The sequence below is a fragment of the Panthera onca genome, chromosome B1 (genome assembly GCF_046562875.1).
Source record: "Panthera onca isolate mPanOnc1 chromosome B1, mPanOnc1 haplotype 2, whole genome shotgun sequence".
Taxonomy (NCBI): domain Eukaryota; kingdom Metazoa; phylum Chordata; class Mammalia; order Carnivora; family Felidae; genus Panthera; species Panthera onca.
In genome coordinates, this window is record NC_138342.1 from 183,723,428 (window position 1) to 183,749,061 (window position 25,634).

Consider the following 25,634-nt stretch of genomic DNA (forward strand, 5'->3'; position numbering starts at 1 on the left):
AACTAAGAGCTGGTTCTTTGAAAAGATAACAAAACTGAAAAACCTTCAGGCGGATTGAAGAAGAAAAACACGGAGAGGGCCCAAATAAATGAAATCAGAAATGAAAGAGAAGCTATAACCGACACCATAGAAATACCAAGGATTAGACGAGGCCACCATGAACAATTATATGCCAACAAATTGGACATAGAAAAAAAATGGATGAAACTAAAAAAAAAATGGGTAAATTCCTAGAAACACACAATCTTCCAAACTAAATCAGGAAGAAAGAGAAAATCTGAACAGACCAAATATTAGTATAAAATTGAATAGGTAGGCGCACCTGGGTGGCTCAGTCCGTTAAGCTTCCGACTTGAGTTCTGGTCATGATCTCACGGTTCCCCCATTCAAGCCCTGCACTGGATTCTCTGCTGTCAGCACTAAGCCAGCGTTGGATCCTTTGCCACACACCCCCTCCTCTACCCCTCCCCCATTCACAATGTGGAACTAGAAGACCATGCATGCTCTCTCTCTCAAAAATAAACACTTAAAAAATTTTTAATTGAATAGGTAATCAAAAAGAACCCCAATAAACAAAAGTCCATATGGACTTACAAGTTAATTCTAACAAATATTAAAGGAGAGGTAACATCTGTCCTTTTCAAACTAGTCCCAAACAAATACAACAGAAAGAAACACTTCCAAATTCAGTCTGTGAGACCAGCATTACCCTGATACCAAATCCAGACAAAGACACTACAACAAAATAAAAGTACAGGCCAATATTCCTGATGAACACAAACACAAAAATCCTCAAGAAAATATTACCAAACCAAAGTCAACAATACATTAAAAGGATCATATACCAAAATCAAATGGGATTCTGAAAGAATGGTTCAATATGCACAAATCAATCAATGTGATATACTACATTAACAAAAAGAAGGATTAAAATCATATGATCATCTCAGTAGATGCAAAAACAAAAAACATTTGGCAAAATTCAACATCCATTTATGATAAAAACTCTCAACAAAGTGGGTATAGAGAGAACATTCCTCAACATAACAAACACCATATGTAACAAACCCACTCAACAGTGAAAAGCTGAAAGCTTTTCTCCTAAGATCAGGAACAAGTGACCACAGCAATCACACAAGCTAAAGAAATGAGGCATCCAAGTTGGTAAGGAGGAAATAAAAGTGTCACTATTTGCATATGACATAATATAGAAAACCCTAAAGACCCCACCAAAAAAACTATTAGAACTAATCAGTAAATTTGCAGAATACAAAATTAATACCCAGAAATTATTCTGTTGCTAATAAATCTTTACACTAGCAACAAAGTATCAGAAAGAGAAATTAAGTAAACAATCCCATTTACAATTCCATCAAAAAAAATGTATACCTAGGAATAAATATAACCAAGGCGTTTAAAAACCTACGCTCTGGGGGCACCTGTCAGTCAGTTGTAAGCATCCAACTTCGGCTCAGGTCATGATCTCAAGGTTTGTGAGTTTGAGCCCAGCATCAGGCTCTGTGCTGACAGCTTGGAGCCTGGAGCCTGCTTCAGATTCTGTGTCTCCCCCTCTCTCTGCCCCTCCCCCAATCATGCTCGCTCTCTCTCTCTCTCTCTCAAAAATAAATGAACATTAAAATTTTTTTTTAAAACCTATGCTCTGAAAATGAGAAGGCATGGATGAAAGAAACTGAAGACAACACAAATAAATGGAAAGTGTTACTGTGCTCATGGACGAGAAGAATCAATATTATCAAAATGTCCATATCACCTAAAGCAATCTACAGATTTAATACAATCCCTATTAAAATACCAATGGCATTTCTCACAGAACTAGAATAAGTAAACCTAAAATTTGTATGAAACCACAACAGATCCCAAATACCCAAAGCAATCTTAAGAACAAAACTAGAGCTATCATGCTCCCAGATTTCAAACTAACCGACAAACATACAGTAATCAAAGCAGTATGGTATTGGCACTAAAACAGACACACAGATCAACGGAACAGAACAGTGTCCAGAAATAAACCCACACATATATGCAAGAAACTGGACCACTTTCTTACATCATATACTAAAATAAACTCAATATGGATTAAAGACTTCAATATAAGATCTGAAAACATAAAACTCATAAAGTATAATACAGGCAGTAAACTCAATGATCAGTCTAAGAAATATTTTTTGGATCTCCACAGAAAAGGATAAAAAAAAAAAAATCAAAAATAAATAGGACTACACCAAACTTAAAAGCTTTTTCACAGGAAAGGAAACCATCAACAAAACAAAAAGGCCACCTACTAAATGGGAGAAGATATTTGCAAATGATATATCTGATAAGGGACGAATACACAAAATATATACAGAACTCATTCAACTTGACATTAAAAAACCCCGCAACAATCCAATTAAAAAATGGGCAGAGGACCTGAACAGACATTTTCCAAAAAAGACATACAAATGGCCAACAGACACATGAAAAGATGCTCAACATCACTAATTATCAGGGAAAGGATAATCAATACCATAATGAGAGATCACCCCAAACCTGTCAGAGTGGCTAATATAAAAAAAAGAGACAAGAAATGACAAATGTTGGCAAGAATGTGCAGAAATGGAAACCCTCATGTAGTGTCTGTGGGAATGTAAACTGGTGTAGGCACTATGGAAAATGAGGATCTTCAAAAAATTAAACTAGGGATCCCTATCAAAATAATACCAGCATTCTTCACAGAGCTAGCATAAATAATCCTAAAATTTGTATGGAACCAGAAAAGACCCCAAATAGCCAAAGCAATCTTGAAAAAGAAAACCAAAGCAGGAGGCATCACAATCCCAGACTTCAAGCTATACTACAAAGCTGTAATCATCAAAACAGTATGGTACTGGCACAAGAACAGACACTCAGATCAATGGAACAGAATAGAGAACCCAGAAATGGACCCCCAAACGTGTGGCCAACTAATCTTTGACAAAGCAGGAAAGCATATCCAATGGAATAAAGACAGTCTCTTTAGCAAATGGTGCTGGGAAAACTGGACAGGGACATTCAGAAGAATGAACCTAGACCACTTTCTTACACCATACACAAAAATAAACTCAAAATGGATGAAAGACCTCAATGTAAGACAGGAAGCTATCAAAATCCTTGAGACAAAAGCAGGCAAAAACCTCTTTGATCTTGCCCGCAGCAACTTCTTACTCAACATGTCTCCAGAGGCAAGGGAAACAAAAGCAAAAATGAACTACTGGGACCTCATCAAAATAAAAAGCTTCTGCACAGAGAAGGAAACAATCAGCAAAACTAAAAGGCAACCGACAGAATGGGAGAAGATATTTGCAAATGACGTATCAGATCAAGGGTTAGCATCCAAAATCTATGAAGAACTTATCAAATTCAACACCCAAAAAACAAATCATCCAGTGAAGTAATGGGCAAAAGACATGAATAGACACTTCTCCAAAGAAGACATCCAGAAGGCCAACTGACACATGAAAAAATGCTCCACATCACTCATCATCAGGGAAATACAAATCAAAACCACAGTGAGATACCACCTTACACCTGTCAGAATGGCTAACATTCACAACTCAGGCAACAACAGATGTTGGCGAGGATGCGGAGAAAGAGGATCTCTTTTGCATTGTTGGTGGGAATGCAAGCTGGTGCAGCCACTCTGGAAACCAGTGTGGAGGTTCCTCAAAAAATTAAAAATAGAACTACCCTCCGACCCAGCAATTGCACTACTAGGCATTTATCCAGGGGATACAGATGTGCTGTTTCAAAGGGACACATGAACCCCCATGTTTATAGCAGCACTATCAACAATAGCCAAAGTATGCAAAGAGCCCAAATGTCCATCGATGGATGAATGGATAAAAAAGAGGTGGTATATATATACAATGGAGTATTACTTGGCGATCAAAAAGAATGAAATCTTGCCATTTGCAACTACGTGGATAGAACTGGAGGGTATTATGCTAAGCGAAATTAGTCAGAGAAAGACAAATATCAAATGACTTCACTCATATAAGGACTTTAAGAGACAAAACAGATGAACACAAGGAAGGGAAACAAAAATAATATAAAAACAGCGAGGGGGACAAAACATAAGAGACTCTTAAATATGGAGAACAAACAGAGGGTTACTGGAGGGGTTGTGGGAGGGGGGATGGGCTAAATGGGTAAGGGGCAGGGGCGCCTGGGTGGCGCAGTCGGTTAAGCGTCCGACTTCAGCCAGGTCACGATCTTGCGGTCCGTGAGTTCGAGCCCCGCGTCAGGCTCTGGGCTGATGGCTCGGAGCCTGGAGCCTGTTTCCGATTCTGTGTCTCCCTCTCTCTCTGCCCCTCCCCCGTTCATGCTCTGTCTCTCTCTGTCCCAAAAATAAATAAAAAACGTTGAAAAAAAAAAATTAAAAAAAAAAAAAAAATGGGTAAGGGGCACTAAGGAAATCTACTCCTGAAATCATTGTTGCACTATATGCTAACTAATTTGGATGTAAATTAAAAAAATAAAATAAAATAAAAATTAAACGAGGGGGCACCTGGCTGGCTCAGTTGGTTAAGCGTCCAACTTCAGCTCAGGTCATGATCTCACAATTCGGGCTCTGGGCTGACAGCTTAGAGCTTGGAGCCTGTTTCAGATTCTGTGTCTCCCTCTCTCTCTCTGCCTTCCCTCCCCCCCAAATAAGTAAACGTTAATTTTTTTTTTAAATTAAAAATAGAATTACCATATTACCCAGTAATTCCACCACTGCGTATTTACCCAAAGGAAATAAAAATGCCAATCCCAAAAGACAGATGTGTCCCTCTGTTCATTACAGTATTATTTACAATGACTAAGATATGGAAGCAATCTGAGAATCCATCAATAGATGAATGGATAAAGAATATTTGGTATGTTTATACAATGGAATATCACCCAGTCATAAAAATGAATGAAGTCTTGCCATTTGCGACTACATGGATGGACCTAGACGTATGGTATTTTGCTAAGTGAAATAAGTCAGACAAAGAAAAACAAACACCATATGATTTTGCTTATATGTGGAATCTTAAAAATCAAACAAATAAAACAAAGCATAAACATACCCAAACATACTCAGAATTATGAGTGGTTGCCAGAGGGGAGGAATGGTGGATGGGCAAAGTAGGTGAAGCAGATTAAGAGGTACAAACTTCCAGGTACCAAAAATTCACAGGGATATAAAGTACAGTACAGGGAACAGTCAATAACATTGTAATAATTTGTAGGGTGACAGATGGTGACTAGCCTTATCATGGTAATCACTTCATAATGTATATAAATGTTGGATCAGTATGTTACACGCTTGAAACTGATAATGCTGTATGTCAACTATACTTCAATAATTTAAAAAAAAAAAAAAAAAAAACAGGATTCTCTTCCCAGATGCCTGAAATATCTCTGTATCTTCACTGCCAAGAGTCCTTTGTATAGATCCCTCTTTTCCTTGAAGAGATGAACTAATTTCTTGTGTACAAACAGGAATAATTGTGGGAAACAACTTCTCTATATCCAGCAAGACCTTCTCCTCTGCCATCTCTACCCTTTGTTTCTGCTGAAACTATAAAGAATTTGCCTAAACGCTGGGCCATATAAGAATCTTTCAAATACTGAGAGATATCATGTAATACCCTTATAGGATTGTTCCTACTTTAAGACATTCTATTCCGGGAACTATAAAGAAAATTAAACCAGGGATTTTCATAAGGGCTTAAAATCCAAATCCCTAATAGTGGAAACAGGTTAGGCAAGCTATAGTCAAATGAGTAATACACATTCATTAAAACAATATGTAGGTGAGTGAGTTCTGATTATAAGATATATGCACTAAGATAACACTGGGCAAAAAGTTCAGTAAGAGAGTAAAAGCACACTTTATGTAAAAAGGGTATACTATCACAAATTGGAATTGGAATGATAGAAATATAATTTCATGCTCACGATGTTGTTTCTCTAAGAAACTGTTTAAATGTGTAACAATTAAAATCTATATTCTTTTTTGATGCAAACCTATCTATTTGCACTGTCTAAACAGCTGTTTCCAAAGTATCTAGGTTCTGTTTACTACTGAAGTTCATTCTGTCTTGTTGGAATCACAGGAGAGGAATACATAAGATGTAAACATAATTTCCTCAAAAAGTAATATAGAATTACTCTATGACCCAGTATTTCTACTTCTAGAGATACACTCAAGAGAATTAAAAACTTATTTTCAGGAGGTGAAGGGTTGGGCAAAATGGGTAAAGGGCAGAGGGAGATTCAGGCCTCTAGTTATGGAATAAGCAAATCATGGGATTAAAAGCAGAGCAGAAAGAATACAGTCAATGATACTGCAAGAGCAGTTACAGGACAGATGGGAGCTACACTTGCCAATACACATTACCATAACGTATAAACTAGTCAAATCACTAAGTTGTACACCTGAAACTAATGCAACGTTGTGAGTCAACAATTCCCAAATTTTTTTTAAAAACTTATTTTCATATACAAAAAAAAAAAAGTATAGGAATGTTCATAGCAGCACTATTCATAATAATCAACAAAGCAGAAACAAATGCCCGTAAGTTGGAGACTGGATAAACAGCATGTGGTATATCCACATAATGGAATATTATTCTGCAATAAAAGGGAATGAAGTATCAGTAACATGCTATGACTTGAATGAACATAGGAAAAAATTATGCTAAATGAAAGAAGTCACAAAAGGCCACGTCTTATATTTACCCCATTTATATGCAATGTCCAGAATAAGCAAATCTAATAGAGACAAAAAGTAGATTAGTGGTTGGCTTGGGGGACTAATGACTAAATACCTACAGGCGCTCGGTTTCTTTTGGGGATGATGAAAGTGCTCTGAATTAGGTAACGGTGATAGTTGCGCAATATTGTAAATGCAGTGACAAACATTTGTACACTTTAAAATGACTGAAATGGTGGGGCCCTAAGTGGTTCAGTCGGTTAAGCGCTTGACTTCAGGTCATGATCTCACAGTTCGTGAGTTCAAGCCCCGCATCGGGCTCTGTGCTCACTGTTCAGAGCCTGGAGCCTGCTTCAGATTTTTTTTGTCTCCCTCTCTCTCTGTTCCTCTCCTGCTTGTGCTCTCTCTCTCAAAAATAAATAAAGACTAAAAAAAAAAATTAAAATGACTGAAATGGTGAATTTCATGTTATTTGGATTCTCTCATTAAAACTACGTATAATCAAAAAATACTATCATTTATATGTGTGTATATATATGTGTGTGTGAGTGTGTATAACAATATACTGACATCTACAAGTACCAAACACTATTACATCTAATACTGTACCTCGTCATGGGTACAACCCACGAGGCCTGGATAACTAAAGCAAACACTAAAAACTGAAGAGCTGAAACCAAAAGTTACTCCTCCTACTATTCAGTTATCAGTTTATTTACTGTGTCCTTAACTGGGGCCAGGAACTGTGTTAGGTGCCGTGGATCCAGGGGTGAACAAGACATGATCCTCACCTTCACGGGGCTCCTAGTCCAGACATTAAACAATGTCTAGAGGAGCTTGACATTAAACACTCAAATAAACCTAAAACTTAAAACAGGGAGCATAAGGTGAAATACTGTGTTTGGTTATACACTCTAACAAGCAAGCCTGACTTCGAGAAGGTACTGGGCAACAACCTCCCTGAGGACATTCTATTTAGCCTGAAACTAGAAAGATGAGTTTTAGGGGAACCTGGGGGGCTCAGTCAGTTAAGCATCCAACTCTTGGATTTGGCTCAGCTCATGATCTCACGGTTTGTGGGATCATGCCCCACATCGGGCTCTGTGAGGACAGCACAGAGACTGCTTGGGATTCTCTCTCCCCCTCCTAAAATAAATAAATAAACTTTAAAAAAAAGAAAGATGAGTTCTACCCAGGTGAAGAGTAAGAATAAGAGTATCCCCTAGGGGCACCTGGGTAGCTCAGTCAGTTGAGGGTCTCGTGAGGACTCTTGATTTCAGCTCAGGTCATGATCCCAGGGTCATGGGATTGAGCCCTGCATCGGGCTCCACAGTAAGTATGGAGCCTGCCTGAGATTCTCTCTCACTCCCTCTGCCCCTCTACCAATGATGTGTGTATGCACTCACTCTTTCTCTTTCCAACCTCTCTCTCTGAAATAAAAAAAAATTTTTTAATTTAAAAAGTGTATCCTCCCAGGGGCGCCTGGGTGGCTCGGTCAGTTGAGCATCCAACTTCGGTTCAGGTCATGATCTCACGGTTTGTGAGTTTGAGCCCTGCGTCAGGCTCTGTGCTGACAGCTCGGAGCCTGGAGCCTGCTTTGAATTCTGTGTCTCCCTCTCTCTCTGCTCCTCCCCTGCTCATACTCTGCCTTTATCTGTCTCTCAAAAATAAATAAATGTTTTTTTTAAGTGTATCCAACAGACAGAATAGCAGTGCAAAAGTCCCGAGGAAGAAAAGAGCTCACATTTGAGAAACCCACTAAGGTTGGTTGTGACTGTAGGGTAGTGAATAAGAAAGTGACTATCACAGAATGAGGCTGGGGAAGTTACTAGGGATCAGTCTACAAAGGACCTTACCAGCCACTCTGAGTATTCTCCCTTTATATACTGGGTACAAAGGGAAGCTACCCAAGAATTTCAGTGGGTAGGTAACATGATCAATTTGTGCCATAAAAGCATCACCAGGCTTCCTCTGTGGAGAAGGAGATAGAGAAGAGCAAACAGGACAGTAAGAGACCAGTTAGGAAGCCGTTCCAGTAATGGTTCAAACTAGGGAAATGAGGTGGAAAGAGAAGACATTTTCAGGGTCAGTTTTACAGTTTGGGAGGTCATCACATATTTTATTTTACACCTAAAATCTACTGACGTGGAAAAAAAAATGTCTTCCAGAAAGACAAAAGCATAAAAATTAGAGATTACTTAGCCAGGATTCTAGACACACTGGCTTCAATCCAATACCAAACAAAATCCTACAAAACACTTCAAGCTATGTCCAGGATTCCTGAAGCCTCTTCATAGAAATGAACCCAAATTATCCCTAAGTTTCTTGCAGGATATTTTCTTACTAGCAAGCTCTGAGAGTGGTGAAGAAATCCAGACAGTGAAGTAGAAACCCAGAAGTTCACTGTGATGAGTACAGATAAGGTTTGGCGTCCACACTTTGACCCACCTGCAAATTAGCTTGTCCTTGAAACATTTTTTTTTCTACAAAGGAACCATTGTAGGAGAGAAACACCCTGCTTAACATATGCTCTGTTAAAGGCTTCAGTTAAACACGCACGCACACACACAGAAAGAAATATGTGCAAAGTATTCCAGATTATTCATGTACATCTGTCTCCTTAAACTGCACTCCAGAGACTGAAGGAGAACACAGGGGCTGTGATGGGTATCATATAGTTTATAAAAAATGAATGACTTTCATTGTAGTAGCAAAGCAACTGTACATGTATATACACACATGTATACACATGCGTGTATTTCTTTTCCTCTTAAAATAAAAACCTGCTACCTACCTGGTAAATATCGCTTCAAAACCCACTATGGGTCAGATACACTAAATTTTTGAATATCCTTATATCCTTATAGCTCGAAACATGAATCATGAAATCTAAGGCAATCTACCTATTCAGCTCTCCCAGAGCATACCAGAAGCAAGTAATAAGATGAATATAACTATCACTAGTTATAGACTTTGAAACACATACTCTGTAAGTAGTCTTGTCCTATTATTTTTCATTTATACTGTGAAAATCAGTTTGGCGCTTAAAAATGCAAAATGGAAAAAGAGATGCTGTTAAGGAACCATTTCATCGTTTTCGTCTTCATCATTCTGAAGGTTTCAGCTTCTTTGAGGTTGTAACGATATCTTACAACACATCACATTGACACAATTGCGTGACAGCTGTTTCAAGTGCCCCTGGTCCTCCTTGACTCCTTACATGTTAAGACTCCGCTCTTCTCGGGGCGCCTGGGTGGCTCAGTCGGTTGAGCATCCGACTTTGTCTTCGGTCATGATCTCATGGCGTGAGTCCGAGCCCCACATTGAGCTCTCTGCTGTCAGGACAGAGCCCGCTTCAGATCCTAGGTCCCCCTCTCTCTCGGCCCCTCCCCTGCTTGTACACGTTCTCTCTCTCCTTCCCAAAAACAAAGAGAGAAAGACTCCACTCTTCTTTAAGAAGGCTTCCCTCACCCCTTACGGTAGAGCTGATCCTCCGTCCATCCTCTCCCTGCCACTATCTCTTGTATATATCTCTGTCCACATGTGCAAATGCCTCCCCGTCCAAACAGGAGTTCCCTGATGCTTCGCGCTCCCTGACGCTTCAGCCTCACACATGAAAGGTTCTCAAGTGCTTGTGAAATGAAATGAATGAGTAAACGAACCTGATCCACCCAATCTCTGTATTTAATTTTTTCCACCTGCACTATCCTAAACGTCAATGACCTCAGTCCAATGACATTTCAGACAATTCTCCATGTCCCCCCCATTTTTGACAGAAGGGGACTTTTGGTTTGAGGCACTGCACTGCTTAGAAGTGGTTATGAGCACCAGTTTTAAGAATAAGTAGAATCTCGCTTGCTGCTCAGGTTTACACACATGGCTTTGGACACAGCTTGAATATAGATTAGAAAAGGCCTTTACTCCTCAAATTCATGGTCTCTAGTACCATGTCACTCTATCACTCTTGACATTCACATCAGACATCATTTTTATACAGGGCCCCCTTCATCATGACAAAGAAAAGATGCCCTTGGCAAGGAGAGAAGGGCTCCATGAGTTAAATTGGTCATTCCGGAATAAATTATTTAGCACCACTTAAATCCTGAAAGCTTTGAGCCACCAACCTTGTGGTTTGTGGCACTCTCTTCTATGTTTACAAGTTCCCAATAGTCAAGCAACAATTTAATGCCACAGTGCAAAATCAATACAACCTAAATTTACTATTGGAACGGACACTATCTAGCAAACTAAAAAAGATTTATTCTTCTACTGACATGAGATCATCATAAAGCTGCTTCTACAAAGAGGTACTTAAAAACCATCCTAGAATTTAGGAATGAATTCTTCTTACTGGACTTGTAACAAAGCTATGCCCACCCCTCCCTCACCCCTTTGCGGGGGGGGGGGGGGGGGGGAAATGAATGGGATCCCTGGGGCCGCCTAAGTTCTGACCACACAGACCCAGCTTTGCCTTAACTCTGTCAAGGGCCTAGATTTTGGGGTGAGATCATCCTGGAAATCCAAGGACGCTGTGGTGGTGGTAACGAGAGACAGCCAACTAGCTTGTGAAATATATTCTTTCACTAGTTTAGAGTTTTCATCAGACGGGAAAGTCGATCATCGTCTTCACCCTAAATTATATTAGTAGTGCAACTGCCAGTGGGAAAGTTTGGTGCAGCGGTCAACGATCCCAGGGTTATTTATCTGGAATGGCCAGGGACGAGGCGCTTTTGTTGAGTGGCAAAAGCTGGCGCTGTTTCAAACACACCGGTGGACGAATCTGTAAGCTGCACCCTTCTCCTCAAGGAACCAAACTGGCGGAAAAGGCAAGAAGATGGAAGGACCGGTAGTAACATTCCCCCCACAGCGAATACGGATCATCTGCTCCGTGTAAAGTCCACTGCAGCTGATAGCCTGAGGATGGGGAAGCGGAAGGGCGAGCTGGGTGGGTCTGAACGCTTAGATTCAACAAGCTTCCAGAGTGCCTTCAATCCACCTGCACAGAACTCGTTTGCTGGCACCTGTCCTCAGGAAGGCTTGTTTCTCTTTCAACGGCCCAGAGCAGGCAGGAGAAAATTTGGGGGCGCGCGAAAGGGGTGGGGAGCAGCAGCAACCTAGTGCCAGGCTAGAAGGGAGCGTTTATCAGCGGATCAGCAGCCCCATTACTCAACGGACAACCGGGGTTCCCTCCCGTCCACCCCTATGTGCAATGCGCACTCTCAAGGACAAGAGGTTAGATCCAGCAGCAGCCAAAGCTAGGCCTGTAAGGCAGCAAGAGAAAGCCCAGCCTCACAGCGAACCGGGAGATGCTGGAGCGCTGCCTCCTCCCTCGCTCGCGCTGCTGGCTCGGCCAGCGCCCCGCAGGAAAGCCGGGCCTCCCGCCCGCTCAGCATCCCTCCTCCAGCTCCCGCTCTCCCCCTTCCGCCCGCGCCCGTGCCACCAACCTTGGGCGTGCGGATGTGCTCCATGGCGGGCCCACTTCCACAGGGTCCGGGGCGGGCGCGGCCTCACGCACCTGCGCGCGTCTGCAGCGCGGCGGGAAGGACGCGGGGAGGGGGCTTCGCGCGCGGGAGCAGGCGGGCCGCGGGGCTTGGCTCCGCCTCCAGGTGCGGCGGCGCCCGCGCGAGGCCGGCGTGCGGGCCCCGGGGCGCCAGCGCGGCCCTACAGCGCGCGCGCGCCTCTGCGCTCCTGCCACCTGCCCTGCGCGCGGCCGCCCAAGCCCGCTCTTGGCTGGGGTCGTCAAGAGCCGCTCGCTTCTCTGTAAGAGGGGCGGCCGGAGTACTGTGAGGCTACTGTTCCCCAAGACACAATGGGGGCCTTGTGTTGGGTGTGGCCTCTTGGAGGAGAGCTGGGGAGTACGCGCAGCTCTGCGCCGCCCATTGATCCGGCTTCCTTCCAGGGCGTCCCAGGATAGGTAGGACTTCAGGGTGGGGCAGAAAAGAGGCTGCCGCTTGCATTCCAGGTCCAGGATGGCCTGGTGGGCTGCCTGTATGTTTGAGCACTTGAGCAGCTGGCATAGCGTTGGGAGTAAGGGTGGACATAAAAGCAACAGTGTTAGAACCTTAGGTGGTGTTCTATTAAGTCAGGCATCTCACATCAACCTGCCACTTTACTGTTGGAAGAGATGCTTTCCCTTGGCACCGTGTTGGGTGCTCATTTGCTGTCTTCACTTAGCTCTAACTGAACTGGAAGGTAAAGATACAAAACACCCATTATAAGGTATCATTTTTCCATTTACGACATTAAGAGTTGTTGTTGCTATTGTTAGTATTCAGCTATTGGGAAAGGCTAAAGAAGAAATGCAACCCCCCCCCCCGCAACCTTTTTTCTTGCAACCCTAAGTGCACAACTGCCCACCATAGCTAAAACTTCACAGAACTGTACAGAGTTCTTAAAATAATATCTCTTCAGGGAGTCTGGCTGGCTCGGTCGGAAGATCTTGATCTTGGGGTCGTGAGCCCGAGCCCCATGTTGGATGTAGACATCACTTAAATAAACATTTTTAAAAAGAGTAATATCTATTCAAATTTTTTCCTAGCTTTTATTCATCTCTCTTTCTAATCGTCTTTAACTGTAGAGATTCTGTGTTTTAGCTCTTTTTGTTCAATGCATGGTAGGCACATTGCAGCTGTCCAAATAAATGTTTAAACCACACAGTGTTACATTTATTTTAAAGTGTCCAGATCTTTTTCATGTATCTTTTCTAGCATTTCAGTCTCCTACTGCTCTGGGAGACAATTAGGACAAGAAGGATAAACTGATGACTGCATATGACAAAACTGACCCAGGGTATAATTTCTACCTTACTAAAGAACACCAGGCACAGAATCAGGAGCACTATCTTCACAACTCATACACTGGCCTCAATCTCCTCATTTGTAAAATGAAAGTTACCTGCCTAAATGACCTTAAAGGGGGTTCCATCTCTAAATTCCGTAAGTACTAGGCTTCTTATATTCACTTTGGGGTTTGCATTCTGAATGAGATAATAATCTTGGAATTGTGTGATTTCAGGGCTCTTCTGTCCCTCCTACTGGTGGGCAGATCAAGAGTTTGCTTGGTGAGTAATTTTTGCATACGACTCGTCTTCATATTTGCATAGTTTTTTTTTTAAGCACCCACAACACTAATTGGTACATGTGAAGCCATAAATCTGAACGATATAAATAGCCTAATTTTAAGAAAAAAAATCCAGATTCGTTTAAAAATACATCTTCCCGTATGATAGCTATGAAATCAGCATTAGGTTAAAGTGAGTCAAAAATTATAATCAAGGGGCACCTGGGTGGCTCAGTCAGTTAAGTGTCCAACTTCAGCTCAGGTCATGATCTCGCGGTCCATGAGCTCGAGGCCTGCACTGGGGTCTGTGCTGACAGCTCAGAGGCTGGAGCCTGCTTCACAGTCTGTGACTCCCTCTCTCTCTACCCCTCCCCCGCTCATGCTCTCTCTGTCTCTGTCTCTCTCTCAAAATAATAAATTAAAAAAATGTTTAAAAATAAAAAAATTCAAATTATCGGGGTAAATTCACATAGAACAAGCTATGTTAACTTAATAAATTTGTAAATTTATGTTTATAAATATTTATAAATAAAATAACAGTGCGGAAAGAAATATCTATAAATAAACATTTTAGTTTGGTCTAACGATTCTCGGAGGAACCCTCCCCCACTTTTCCCTCAGCCCCAGTCACAATTCAGACTATTAGATCACACACAACGTTGACCCCAAGTTTCACTGCTTCTCTGTACCACCACTCAGTGGGGCAGAAAAGATTGAACAAAGCAGCAGGAGTTGGAGGGCAGTGAAGTGAGGGAATGAGGAGTACATCACCGAAATGCTAACTTTGTTGATCCTAAGTGGGACAAAGAGGGAAACTAGCCACTTGTTTACTTAAGAAACATTGACATTGATTGCAATGACATGGATGGAGCTAGAGCGTATCCTAAGTGAAATAAGTCATTCAGAAAAAGACAAATACCACATGATTTCACTCATATGTGGAATTAAAGAAACAAAACAAACACGGAAAGGAAGAAAGAGACAAACCAAGACACAGACTCTTAACTACAGAGAACAAATTGATGGTTACCAGAGGGGTGATGACGGGGCGGGGTGGGGGGGGGGGAGTGAAATAGGTGATGGGATTAAGGACTGCCCTTGTCATGGTGAGCATAAAATAAAAACTTAAAAAAAAAAAAAGAAACACGTCAATTAACCGATGGTCATGCACAAGCTACTGTGGCAGATACTGGGAGACTGAAGGGCGATTTAGAAGAGAAAGATGCCAAGTTCCGTAACAGCGATGCAGACAATGCCAAGGAAATGAAAAGCAGATCAAGGACGATGGCACCAGAGCAGGTGGAAACACCGTAAGACGCCTCAAGGAGACCGATTCACTTTCTGCATTTTCCGTACTGATTATACAGAAAATAATGGGTACAGTCAGAATCACACACTTAGTTCTTGAAGTTTGATATTTGGTGTGCCTAGAACGAACCCCGGGAAATTTCAATGGATGCCGCATCTGTGAGTCTTCATGGAACAGAACTCTCTCCGTCTGGCCCCAGAACCCAGAAGTGAGAAGAAGAGAAAAAAGTCCTCACTCTTAACACACTACATGATTTACAGATGGATGTACACCTAGATCTGCATGACATCAGCCTTTGCCCAACAGGTTGGAAAATGGCTATTTTTCTCTAGTATTTGTGAATCCTTGATGGAAAAGAAGTGTATTTCACAAAAATTATTTTCTTTTTTCTTTTTAATTTTTTTAACGTTTATTTTTGAGAGAGACAGAGAGAGAGACAGAGTGCAAGCAGGGGAGGGGCAGAGAGAGAGGGAGACACAGAATCGAAAGCAGGCTCCAGGCTCCAAGCTGTCACCACAGAGCCCAATGCGGGGCTCAAACTCACGAACTGTGAGATCATGACCTGTGAGACCGTGACCTGAGTCAAAGTTGGACACTTAACCAACTGAGCCACCCAGGCGCCCCTCACCATAACTATTTTCATCATCCAAGAAAAACATCAGATAATAGGGTTAAGATCTAGTTCCCTTCATATTCATCAAACCACTTCTTCCCTTGCCAAGGCACAACATAGTTGTCCTTATTTTATGATCAGTGTCTCACATTTCAGTGGTTTTCACCTTGTAAAAGTGGTAGATATGACTGTACTCCTCAATATTTAATTCTCCCATTCTTCACGGGCACACAGGAGACTTTACTTTTCAACACTGTTACTGTTGGGTGGGGCCGTGTGGACTTTTTTTTAAGTTCATTTATTTATTTTTGAGGGAGAGAGAGAGAGTACAAACTGGGGAGAGGCAGAGAGAAGAAGAGAGAGAGAGAGAATCCCAGTGTGGGGCTTGATCTCATGAACTGTGAGATCATGACTTAAGTCAAAATCAAGAGTCATAGGCTTAACTGACTGAGCCACCCAGGTGCCCCTAAGTTTATTTATTTTGAGAGAGAGAGAGAGAGAGAGAGAGCATAGACAAGCAGGGGAGGGAGGGAGAGAGAGAGAGAGAGAGAGAGCATGGACAAGCAGGGGAGGGACAGAGAGGGAGAGAGAGAATCCCAAGCAGGCTCCCCACTATCAGCACAGAGTCCAAGGCAGGGCTCAAACTCATGAACCATGAGATCATGACCTGACCTCAAACCAAGAGTCAGATGCCTAACCAACTGAGCCACCCAGGTCCCAGGGCCATTTCTGTCCAGTGGATTGTGAGAAGTGCCATGTACCATTTTGGAACCAAAGCTCTGCACAACCTGGGTGGCCTTTCAGCTTCCTCTTCCCTGTCTTGATATTCGGGGATCATACCTTGAGATTATAGAGAAAATAATGACAGTAAATTCACTCTAAATGTGTGATGTGACTGTGACCCAAAACTATGCAGCATTGGCTTGAAATAAAGGAAGAAAGAAATAGACCCTTTGCCAGAGTCATCAGTGGGAAAGCAGTCACCCTGAAGAGTCACAGCAGAGTCTTTAAAGTGAAAAGAACACGTTTTTATGGTTGCTTGAAGCCACTGAAATTTAATGGTTTAAGTTTTGTACCTGGACTAGCCTATCCTGAATTTACAGAGAACGGACATCCAGGAGAGAGTCAAGGTAATCTGTCTGCACTTTCTGTGTTTCTGATCATTTTAAAGGGGATCGATAGTGTCTTTAAGGAGCCCTAAGAGGTTTGTCATAAGCGAGACCTAAAGTACTTTATCGTATATCACCAAATTTCTGGAGACCATCTTAAGAAATTTTTATCACATAGATATTTGAGTTGTTAAATAATATTGCTGTAGAAATTTTTAAACAAAAACTTGACATTAACTGGGAACTTTCCCAAAATCCTGTGATCTTCAGTGGCCTGAGGAGATGTGGATACTCATCAAATAGTTGTAAGACTTTTTTCCGGCATACTTACATTTCTCCTGAGGCAACTAAAACTTCTGATCTGGCAGCGAAGACGAAAAAATGTTTCCTCAGGGGTAGGATTGCTAATGATTACAAACTCAATGCAATCCTATTCAGCACTGTTAAACCTCTGTGGTCTGTGCTATGTGTGGAGTTGGGCAGCTTTTTCTGAAAAGTCTAGTCTCAGATAGAAATGCATTTAGATACTCAATATGACCGGCAAAGCTGCACCGGGGGTTCTGCCTGGAAAAGAAATAATATCCTCACCTTCAGGATTTTTATAAACTTGATGATGCAAAATATCGAAGGCTCCTTTGGCGTAGCCCTAAGCCAGTTACGGAGAGGAAGCGCTCCATGGATCACAGGCAGCTTTGCCCTTTTTCTAGGAACAAAAGGGAAACTCTAGAACAGCTAAAAACAGCACTTGCTCTGTGAACAGGCACGGTTTTAAAATAGGCGATTACATTTTGTTCTCTCTCCACGAAGGGGCATTGCTCAAACCCAGGTCTGTCCTCAGTGCACTCTTCATTGTCTTTCCACTGCCATCCCTTCAACTGGCACTTTGATGCAGAGAATCTCCACATCAATACGTTTCGTCCTCATTTCTCTCTCCGCTTCGTGTGTTATATTTCCATCCACCTGCAAGATGCCCCCACTCGGAGTTTCATCGATGGCATAAACTAGATGTGGTTAAGAACACGGGCACTGGAGGGGCTCCTGGGTGGCTCAGTTGGTTAAGCATCTGACTCTTAATTTCAGCTCAGGTCACGATCTCATGGTTCGAGAGCTCGTAGTGCAGAGCCTGCTTGGGATTCTCTCTCTCCCCCTCTTCCTCTGCCCCTCCCCCACTCACGCCGTCTCTGTCTCTCTCAGGATAAATAAACTTAAAAATATTTTTTTTTTAAAAAAGAACATGGGCGCTGGAGGCAGACTGGCCTATTTTCATATCACAGCTCTGGCATGTATTGGCTATGTGACCTTGAGCCAGTTTTCTGATCACTCTGAGCCTCAGGCTTCTCAGCTGTAAGATGGGCATAAATGATAAAACCTGTGTTATTTTGTTTCTCAAGCTGCGTAGATCTCTCTCTGTATGGATGTTTATTATATTACTTCCTACATTTTTATATGCCTTCAGTGGTTTAAATAAAAAAAAATAATTGATAGAGGTGCCTGGGTGGTTCAGTCAACTCGACGTCCAACTCTTGATTTCAGCTCAGGTCATGAATCTCAGGGTCGTGCGATCAAGTCCCGTGTCGGGCTCTGTGCTGAGCATGGAGCCTGCTTCAGATTCTCCCTCCCTCTGCTCCTCCTCTCCCCTGCTTGCATTCTCTCTCTCTCAAAATAAAAACAACAATAATTGACAGCAAAAAAAAAATTAGAGAAAATTACACCCCCTTCTTAGGGTGTATGTGACAATTCAGTGAGAGGGAGAATTGAACATATTTTGTGGCAAATACTTACTGAGTGCTCACTCGCTTTGTGCCAAGTACTGGGGATAAAAACGTGAGGCAGCCACAGCCCCTGCCCTCAAGATGCTTCAGTCTCGTGATACCAGCTTCTACCTAACACCACATCCTCCTCTTGACCTCATTATTTCGCCTGTTGGTCCCAATCCCTGAAGCTCAAAAGCTGGGAGTTGTTTTTGGCTTATGCCTCTTGCTGCCGCCCTTATCCAGACATACGTAGATTCCCTCCTCCGCAAGCATTTCCTCAGCTGGTCCCGCCCCCTCCCTTTTCCAGTCGTTATTCTAGTTCAAGTCCACACTGCTTCATCCTGGCTGGAACCGCAGCCTCTGCTTGCTGCCGGATGCGTCTTCGTAAAAAGCCGCTTGGATCATGGCCCTCTCCAGCGACGGACCTTCAAGTCTTCAAGCGATTGACAACGGCCTTCTGAATCAAGTACCGTTTCCTCATCCTGTCATTTCACGCCTGACCACGTCCTACCGTTCTCTCGTACAAACTGAGCCAAGCGAGTCCACTGGCACTTAGTAGGTGCTCCACATAGGGTTTTTTTTGGTCATTCAGTCACCCAATCACTTTCTGTATCTTGCATCGGCTTATCTTACCCTCATGTCTTTGCTCCTACTGTGTGTTCCCGTCAAATTCTTAGGTTCATTTCAAAATTCACTTCAGTATTTCCTCCAGGTACAGTTCTTCCAAAATGACTCCTGTCTTTTCATGCCACTAGGCAGAGATGATCATAAGCAGTTTGTGTCCATCTGGAAGTGAATTTCTGTGCTTCTTTGTTACTGCTTGTCCACGGGGGACCTTGATCTGTCCGCTGTCCCAGGAATCCCACGCCGGCCCCCTAGGCTGATAACATCATGCTGATTAGATCTGATAAGCAGAGGGGCACCTGGGTGGCTCAGTCGGTTAAGCGTCTGACTTCACCTCAGGTCATGGTCTCGCAGTTCCTGAGTTCAAGCCCCATGTCAGGCTCTGTCATGTCATGACAGCTCAGAGCCTGGAGCCTGCTTCAGATTCTGTGTCTCCTTCTCTCTCTCTGCCCCTCCCCTGCTCACGCTCTGTGTCTCTCCTCAAAATAAATAAACATTAAAAAAAAAATTGGGGCCTGGTAAGCAGAAAGTAGCAGGTACCCAAGATGCCCAAGCAAGGCACACATGTGTCAGAGGGCAAGCAATGCATTCTGGGAAAATCCAGAATGGGCTGCAATGTCAGTGAAGTTGCCGGAGATATGCAGTAGTCTGGGACACAGCTTCAACTTGCCAGAAGGTGAAATAGCTTCTCCAATGGGAAAGGCATGTTGCTTCACTTGGAACCCCTACCACTGCTCTAACCTAGTACTGAGCCGCCAGCTCTGAGTGGGGCCTGGAGCAAGACAAGGCTCTCCCAACTGGTTTGGGTTGTGGTGCAAACAGGTCTACACAGGGGGCCTTTTGGCCCCAGCAGATCCAAAGACGCTCAAGGTATCTGCAGCGGACAGGAATGTGGTAAGGAGCCTCTGGCAAGCTGCAGTTGAAGAATCACGCCTGGTTCCTGGCATAGCCCACCACGAGCCCCACAGTGCCTTTGTGCTGATTTTTTAAAGTTTTCTTTTATTTTTAATCTTGGTAAAATACACATAACACAAAATTTACCATCTTAATCATTTTTTTTTTCGTGTACGCTTCAGTGGTGTTGAGGACATTCACGCTGGTATACAACCATCACTACTATCCGTTTCTAGAACTCTTCAACCCGTGAAACTAAAACAGTAGTGTGCCCATACAACAGTAACTTCCTCTTTTCCCCTCCCCCCAGCATCTAGAAACCACCATTTTACTCTCTGGATCTCTGAATTTGCCAACTCTAGGTAATTCATTTAAGTAAAATCCTACAGGAGTTGCCTTTTTGTGACTGGCTCATTTCCCTTAGCATAATCCCTGCAAGAGTAATCTGTGTCGCAGCAGGTGTCAAAACTACATTCCTTTTTTTTTTTTTTTTTAATTTTTAATGTTTATTTTTGAGAGAGAGAGACACACAGAGACAGAGACAGAGGATCAGTAAGTATGGGAGGGGCAGAGAGAGAGGGAGACACAGAATCCAAAGCAGGCTCCAGGCTGCAAGCTGTCAGCACAGAGCTTGACGGGGGGCTCAAACTTGTGGACTGTGAAATCATGACCTGAGCCGAACTTGGACACTTAACCAACTGAGCCACCCAGGTGCCCCAGAAATACATTCCTTTTGAAAGCTGAATCGGGGCGCCTGGGTGGCTCAGTCGGTTAAGCGGCCGACTTCAGCCCAGGTCATGATCTCGTGGTCCGTGAGTTCGAGCCCCGCGTCGGGCTCTGTGCTGACAGCTCAGAGCCTGGAGCCTGCTTCAGATTCTGTGTCTCCCTCTCTCTGACCCTCCCCCATTCATGCTCTGTCTCTCTCTGTCTCAAAAAGAAATAAACGTTAAAAAAAAAAAAAAAGAAAGCTGAATAAAATTCCTTTGTACGTAGATACCACATTTTACTTCTCCAAGCGTCCATCAGCGGACAGTTGTGTGGCTTCCGCCATTTGGCTGTTGTGAATAATGCTACCATGAATATGGATGTACACACACACACACATATTTTTGGAGACTCTGATTTCTGTCCTTTAGGATGTATGCGTAGAAGCAGCATTGCTGGGCCATATGCTAATTCAAACTTGGATATTTCGCGGAGCCTCCGTACTATTCTTCACAGTGGCTGCACCAGTCTACGTTGCCACCAACAGTGCACAAGGGTCTCGCTTTCTCCACATCTTTGCCAGCTTGTTATTTCCAGTATTTTACTTTTTTTTTTTTAATAGTAGCCATCCTAGTTGTTGCGAGGTGGTCCTTCATGCTAATTTTTAAAAGATGCAGAAGTGGCATATGAATTGAATGGTACCTGATCCATCGTGCCGCCATGTTAGCAATATTCAAGAATCAGGAGAAAGTGGGACCTAGGAGATGCTACCAGAGCCTATCCTGAAAGGACAAGTGCGTTACGTGAGAAAGCGGCTCAGACCCCCATGCTTCTCTCCCTCAGTCGACACTTAGGACTTCATGGGGCATTTGATGCAAGCAGCTCACAAAGAAAAATGCTAGTCTGGTTTATAGGTGGTTCTTCACAGTAATCTCGTACCAGCTGGGAGTGGAATGTCACAGCCTTGCAGCTTCGTCCAAGTGGCCACAAAGGATGGAAGGAAGGGCACTTGTCCCTATGAGCAGAGCTCTGCGTAGTTTTTCTGGGAACTCCACATGCCTTGAAGGACAGATGGCCAGGTGTGCAGATCTATGCCAATTTAAAGCATGGGACCACGAGTTTGTTCAAGCGTCAGGAACTTGGAAGGAAAAAAACTGGAGTTGGGCAATGAGAACTAAGGAAAATATTTCCAGACTGATCTCTCAGGATGAGCCTACAGTATGAAAATGTTAGTATCCCGTGTAAATACTATAGGACATCTGATCCATTGACACGGCAACATTCTCAATAATATATGGACAAATAATCCATTTTATTGTTATCAGTCACTCGAGACTTTTCCAGCCTCTGCAGAGCATCCTTAATGGGCTCATGTGTGAGCAGCCACAGTGGTAGGAATAAAGGTTCTGTGTGAACTCAGCCATGTGGCCCTCCCTCACTGAGTCTGATTTGAGTACCACCATTTCTGGGTGCCCAGTCTTCCCACAGCAGAGAGGAAGGCTGCTTCCCCCTATTCTGTACAAAACCACCCCTGGTGAAACAGCCAGCCACCTGTGCTAGGTTGATTATACTGAACCCCTTCCACCATGGAAGGAGCAGATATTTTCCCTCAATAGAATAAATGCTTAGTTTAAGTATGGAGTTGTCTTGGGGAGCCTGGGTGGCTCAGTCAGTTAAGCGTCTGACTTCAGCTCAGGTCATGATCTCGTGGTTTGTGGATTCGTGCCCCGCATCGGGCTCTGAGCTGACAGCTCAGAGCCCGGAGCCTGCTTCAGATTCTGTGTCTCCCCCTCTCTCTGTGCCTCCTCTGCTCACATTCTATGTCTGTCTCTCAATAATAAATAAACGTTAATTTTTTTTAAATATGGAGTTGTCTTTCCTGCCCACAATACCTCTATCAGCACCTTGTCATTGGACTTACTTCCTATTCATTCACCGTCACAGTATCCCACAAAATATCTCTTTGTAGCAAAAAAATAAAAATTAAAAAAAAGAAAAGAAGGAAAGAAAGAAAAGTGTGTTACACAAAAATAGGCAAAGAAATGGGCAAATGTCCACAGTGTTTATTGATCTTGCTATATGTCCATTCCCTCAGAAGCCGCTGGCCTCATAAACTCATGGAATGACCCGTTAAAGACTCTTATGACACCAACTAAGAGATAAACACCTTCAAAGAGTAGGTGATGTCCTACAAGATGGAGTGTATGCTCTGAATGAGTTTCCAATATTACAAGTTTTTTCCTACAGGTAGAATATATGAGTCAAAGAAACCAGGGGTGGAAATGGGAATAACACTTATTATTAAACCTACTCAAACACTTACTATTTTTTGCTCCGTGACCCTACAGTTTTGGACTTTTTGGTCCAAAACTATAAAAACTATAAAAACTAAGGTAGAAATGCTTCCACTGGGGGAACACAACAGGAGTCCTGTTGAATCAGAAATGGGGATTGCTCTGATACTCCTCATGCCATTAAATCAAAAGCACCCCGGAAAGAGATACTTAGCTAGCCATGGAGATCGACCCTAATTATCCAGAGGGACCCAGGGTTGCTGCTGTACTGGTAGGCACCGAGGAGTATGTCTGGAACTCAGGGATTCCCTGGCACGTTTCCTCAGTGACACTGCTTTGTCCAAAGGTAAAAAGCACCAGAAGATGCAGCCAAGACTCACATCATCCAGGAATTAACTAGCAAAGACCCCAACCATTTTACATGCTGTCTGGGGATATGCTTTTTCATCCCATGTTCAGTTGTGCATTCATTCGGGTACACTTGGCGGATAGGTTGGTACCCAGCCTGCATCACAGGCTTCCCTAATGCATCAGACGTTAGCAAATACCTGCCCAACGTTCAAGTTTTTATAAATTCAGGAATTTCTTCAGTTCCTGTGGAAATAATCATATTCCAATGGACCCCTAAGGGATAGGATTTGCCTAACCTAACAATCTGGAATCATCTGCATTCCAGTTCTAATCCATCCAGTATTCCTGGTCACATTTTGATTAGTGGAAACATTAGAAACAACAAATAGCAAAAAAAAAGACAATTATTAAATAAAATATGTGGTCATATGTAAAATACTGTATGAGCTGTAAATTTTTTTTCAAAGAATACTTAATGACATAGAAAAATACTTATGGCAAAATTGTAAGCCCCAAAACCAGATAAAAAACTGTATATACAGTGTGACCTGAATTGTGTTTCAAAAGCCATGTGTGCATATGTACATATGTGTGCAAGTAAAGAGAAAGAAAATAGAAGACAGAAATGTACCGGTATAGCAATTACAACCAGGTCGTAGGTTTTTGGGTGATTTCAATTTTTAAAAAATATTTTACAAACATTCACAGGGCATATTTTAATAATGTAAAGGACATGATATTTTAAAGGCCATCTCAATTCAAAGCAAGTCATATTCAATAATCATGACATAGTGTCATGATTCAAAGCAACTATTTATGTGGAGATTAGCTTTTGTGTGTGTGTGTGTTTTTAAAGCAAAACGTAAGTTGGATACTGAAGAGTTGAGAGATCTTCTAAGTATTCACTTCCTAAAGTTTCAATTCAAAAATAATCTTTCTGAGAAGTAACCCTTTTTTAAGGAGAAAAGCAGGCTTATTCTCCATGAGGAAACAATAAAAGCAAATATCCCAAATGTAAAACAATAGTTGGAAAAAGAAAAGAGGAGGGCGCTCCCCTATTGAGTTGTCAGGATCTTGGCAGTGCTGTTTTTACAACCACAAAGAAAACAAAACAAACAAATAAACAACAACAACAACAGCAACAACAAAAACGCCCAAACCAAAGATCTTTCTATGAAGTACAGTCAAGTTTAGTGGAATGTTTCGTGGTGCTTTAAAGCTAATGTTCTTTAAAAATTACTTAACTGATCTTTAACTTTTAGTAAAAATCTGAAATATATCTTTGGTATTTGGGCCATAGAACTTACATAATTAATAAAATTTACCTTAATCTCCCTCTTCTTTTTATTTAGATACAGATGCTAAATGTTGGCAAAATGTACGTGAATGTGGGTCTCCTAGCCGGGACAATTTGAGATTTCTAATAAACAAATGTAGGAATTGTTCTTCGGTTGCACTGGGGTTTCTTGTGGAGATAATGAGTAATTTTGAATGACGGCTCTGCAAGAAAATTCTTCTCTTCTTTGGCAGAGAGAATAGTTTTGTAAACAAAAGCAGTGAACAAGATTCATTCAAAATGGTGAACTAACATGGCTTTGATCTGGACCTAACTTGCTGAGAATCACCGATGTTTGCATTTATATCTGGCAGTCATCATTGACTCTCTCGCCACTGCACAAAACAGCTTAAGCACAGCATAGAGTAGGAATCCCATTATTTTCAGGTAGAACAGATCAAGTTTATTGTCAGGGTTCTGTCCCTAGTCATTCTACCATTTTGCAGTGAGTCGCCTTGGATAATCGCTAATTTATGAATGAATTCTAGCCCAGGAGTCACGTTGGAAGCAGGTTGGTTAGTGCTCAGTCTTCACAAATAATGACTCGATTTCCGGGCCATTCCTTAGGAGGTGACGCAAACAGTGCTATTAATTGTGCTACTATTTACATTGTATTGAGCTTCTATTTATAACATTATGTCTACGTTAGAATGCAAAGGGATTGGCTTGACTGTGCATTTTAGAAACACACCTCCCTCCACCTTAGAGGCACAAGGGGGGCATTTCCACAAGCCTTGGAATAGTAGTGGCTGGCAGCCTTGAGCAACAGGGGTGCCAGCAGTGGTGACATCTCTCTTGAGGATCAATTATCTCAACTCTTTGCTGTTTAGCTTGCTAGGTTAAAGGATATCTAGAGATTCTA

The 25,634-nt window shown here is 42.4% G+C and overlaps 1 protein-coding gene across 2 annotated transcripts in view; it reads right to left on the minus strand.

Moving 5' to 3' along the window:
- Positions 1-25,634, minus strand: part of MTMR7 (myotubularin related protein 7) — a 125,325-nt gene that overhangs the window by 94,311 nt on the left and 5,380 nt on the right. The window contains exon 1 of one of the 2 annotated variants that reach the window (XM_078445381.2): positions 12,169-12,534. The exons of the other annotated variant lie outside the window; for it this stretch is intronic. Within the exon in view, the coding sequence (XP_078301507.1) occupies positions 12,169-12,192 (24 nt within the window). The 5' untranslated portion in view covers positions 12,193-12,534. Of the gene's footprint in view, positions 1-12,168; positions 12,535-25,634 lie in introns of those variants that run through there. 2 annotated transcript variants of the gene reach the window in all.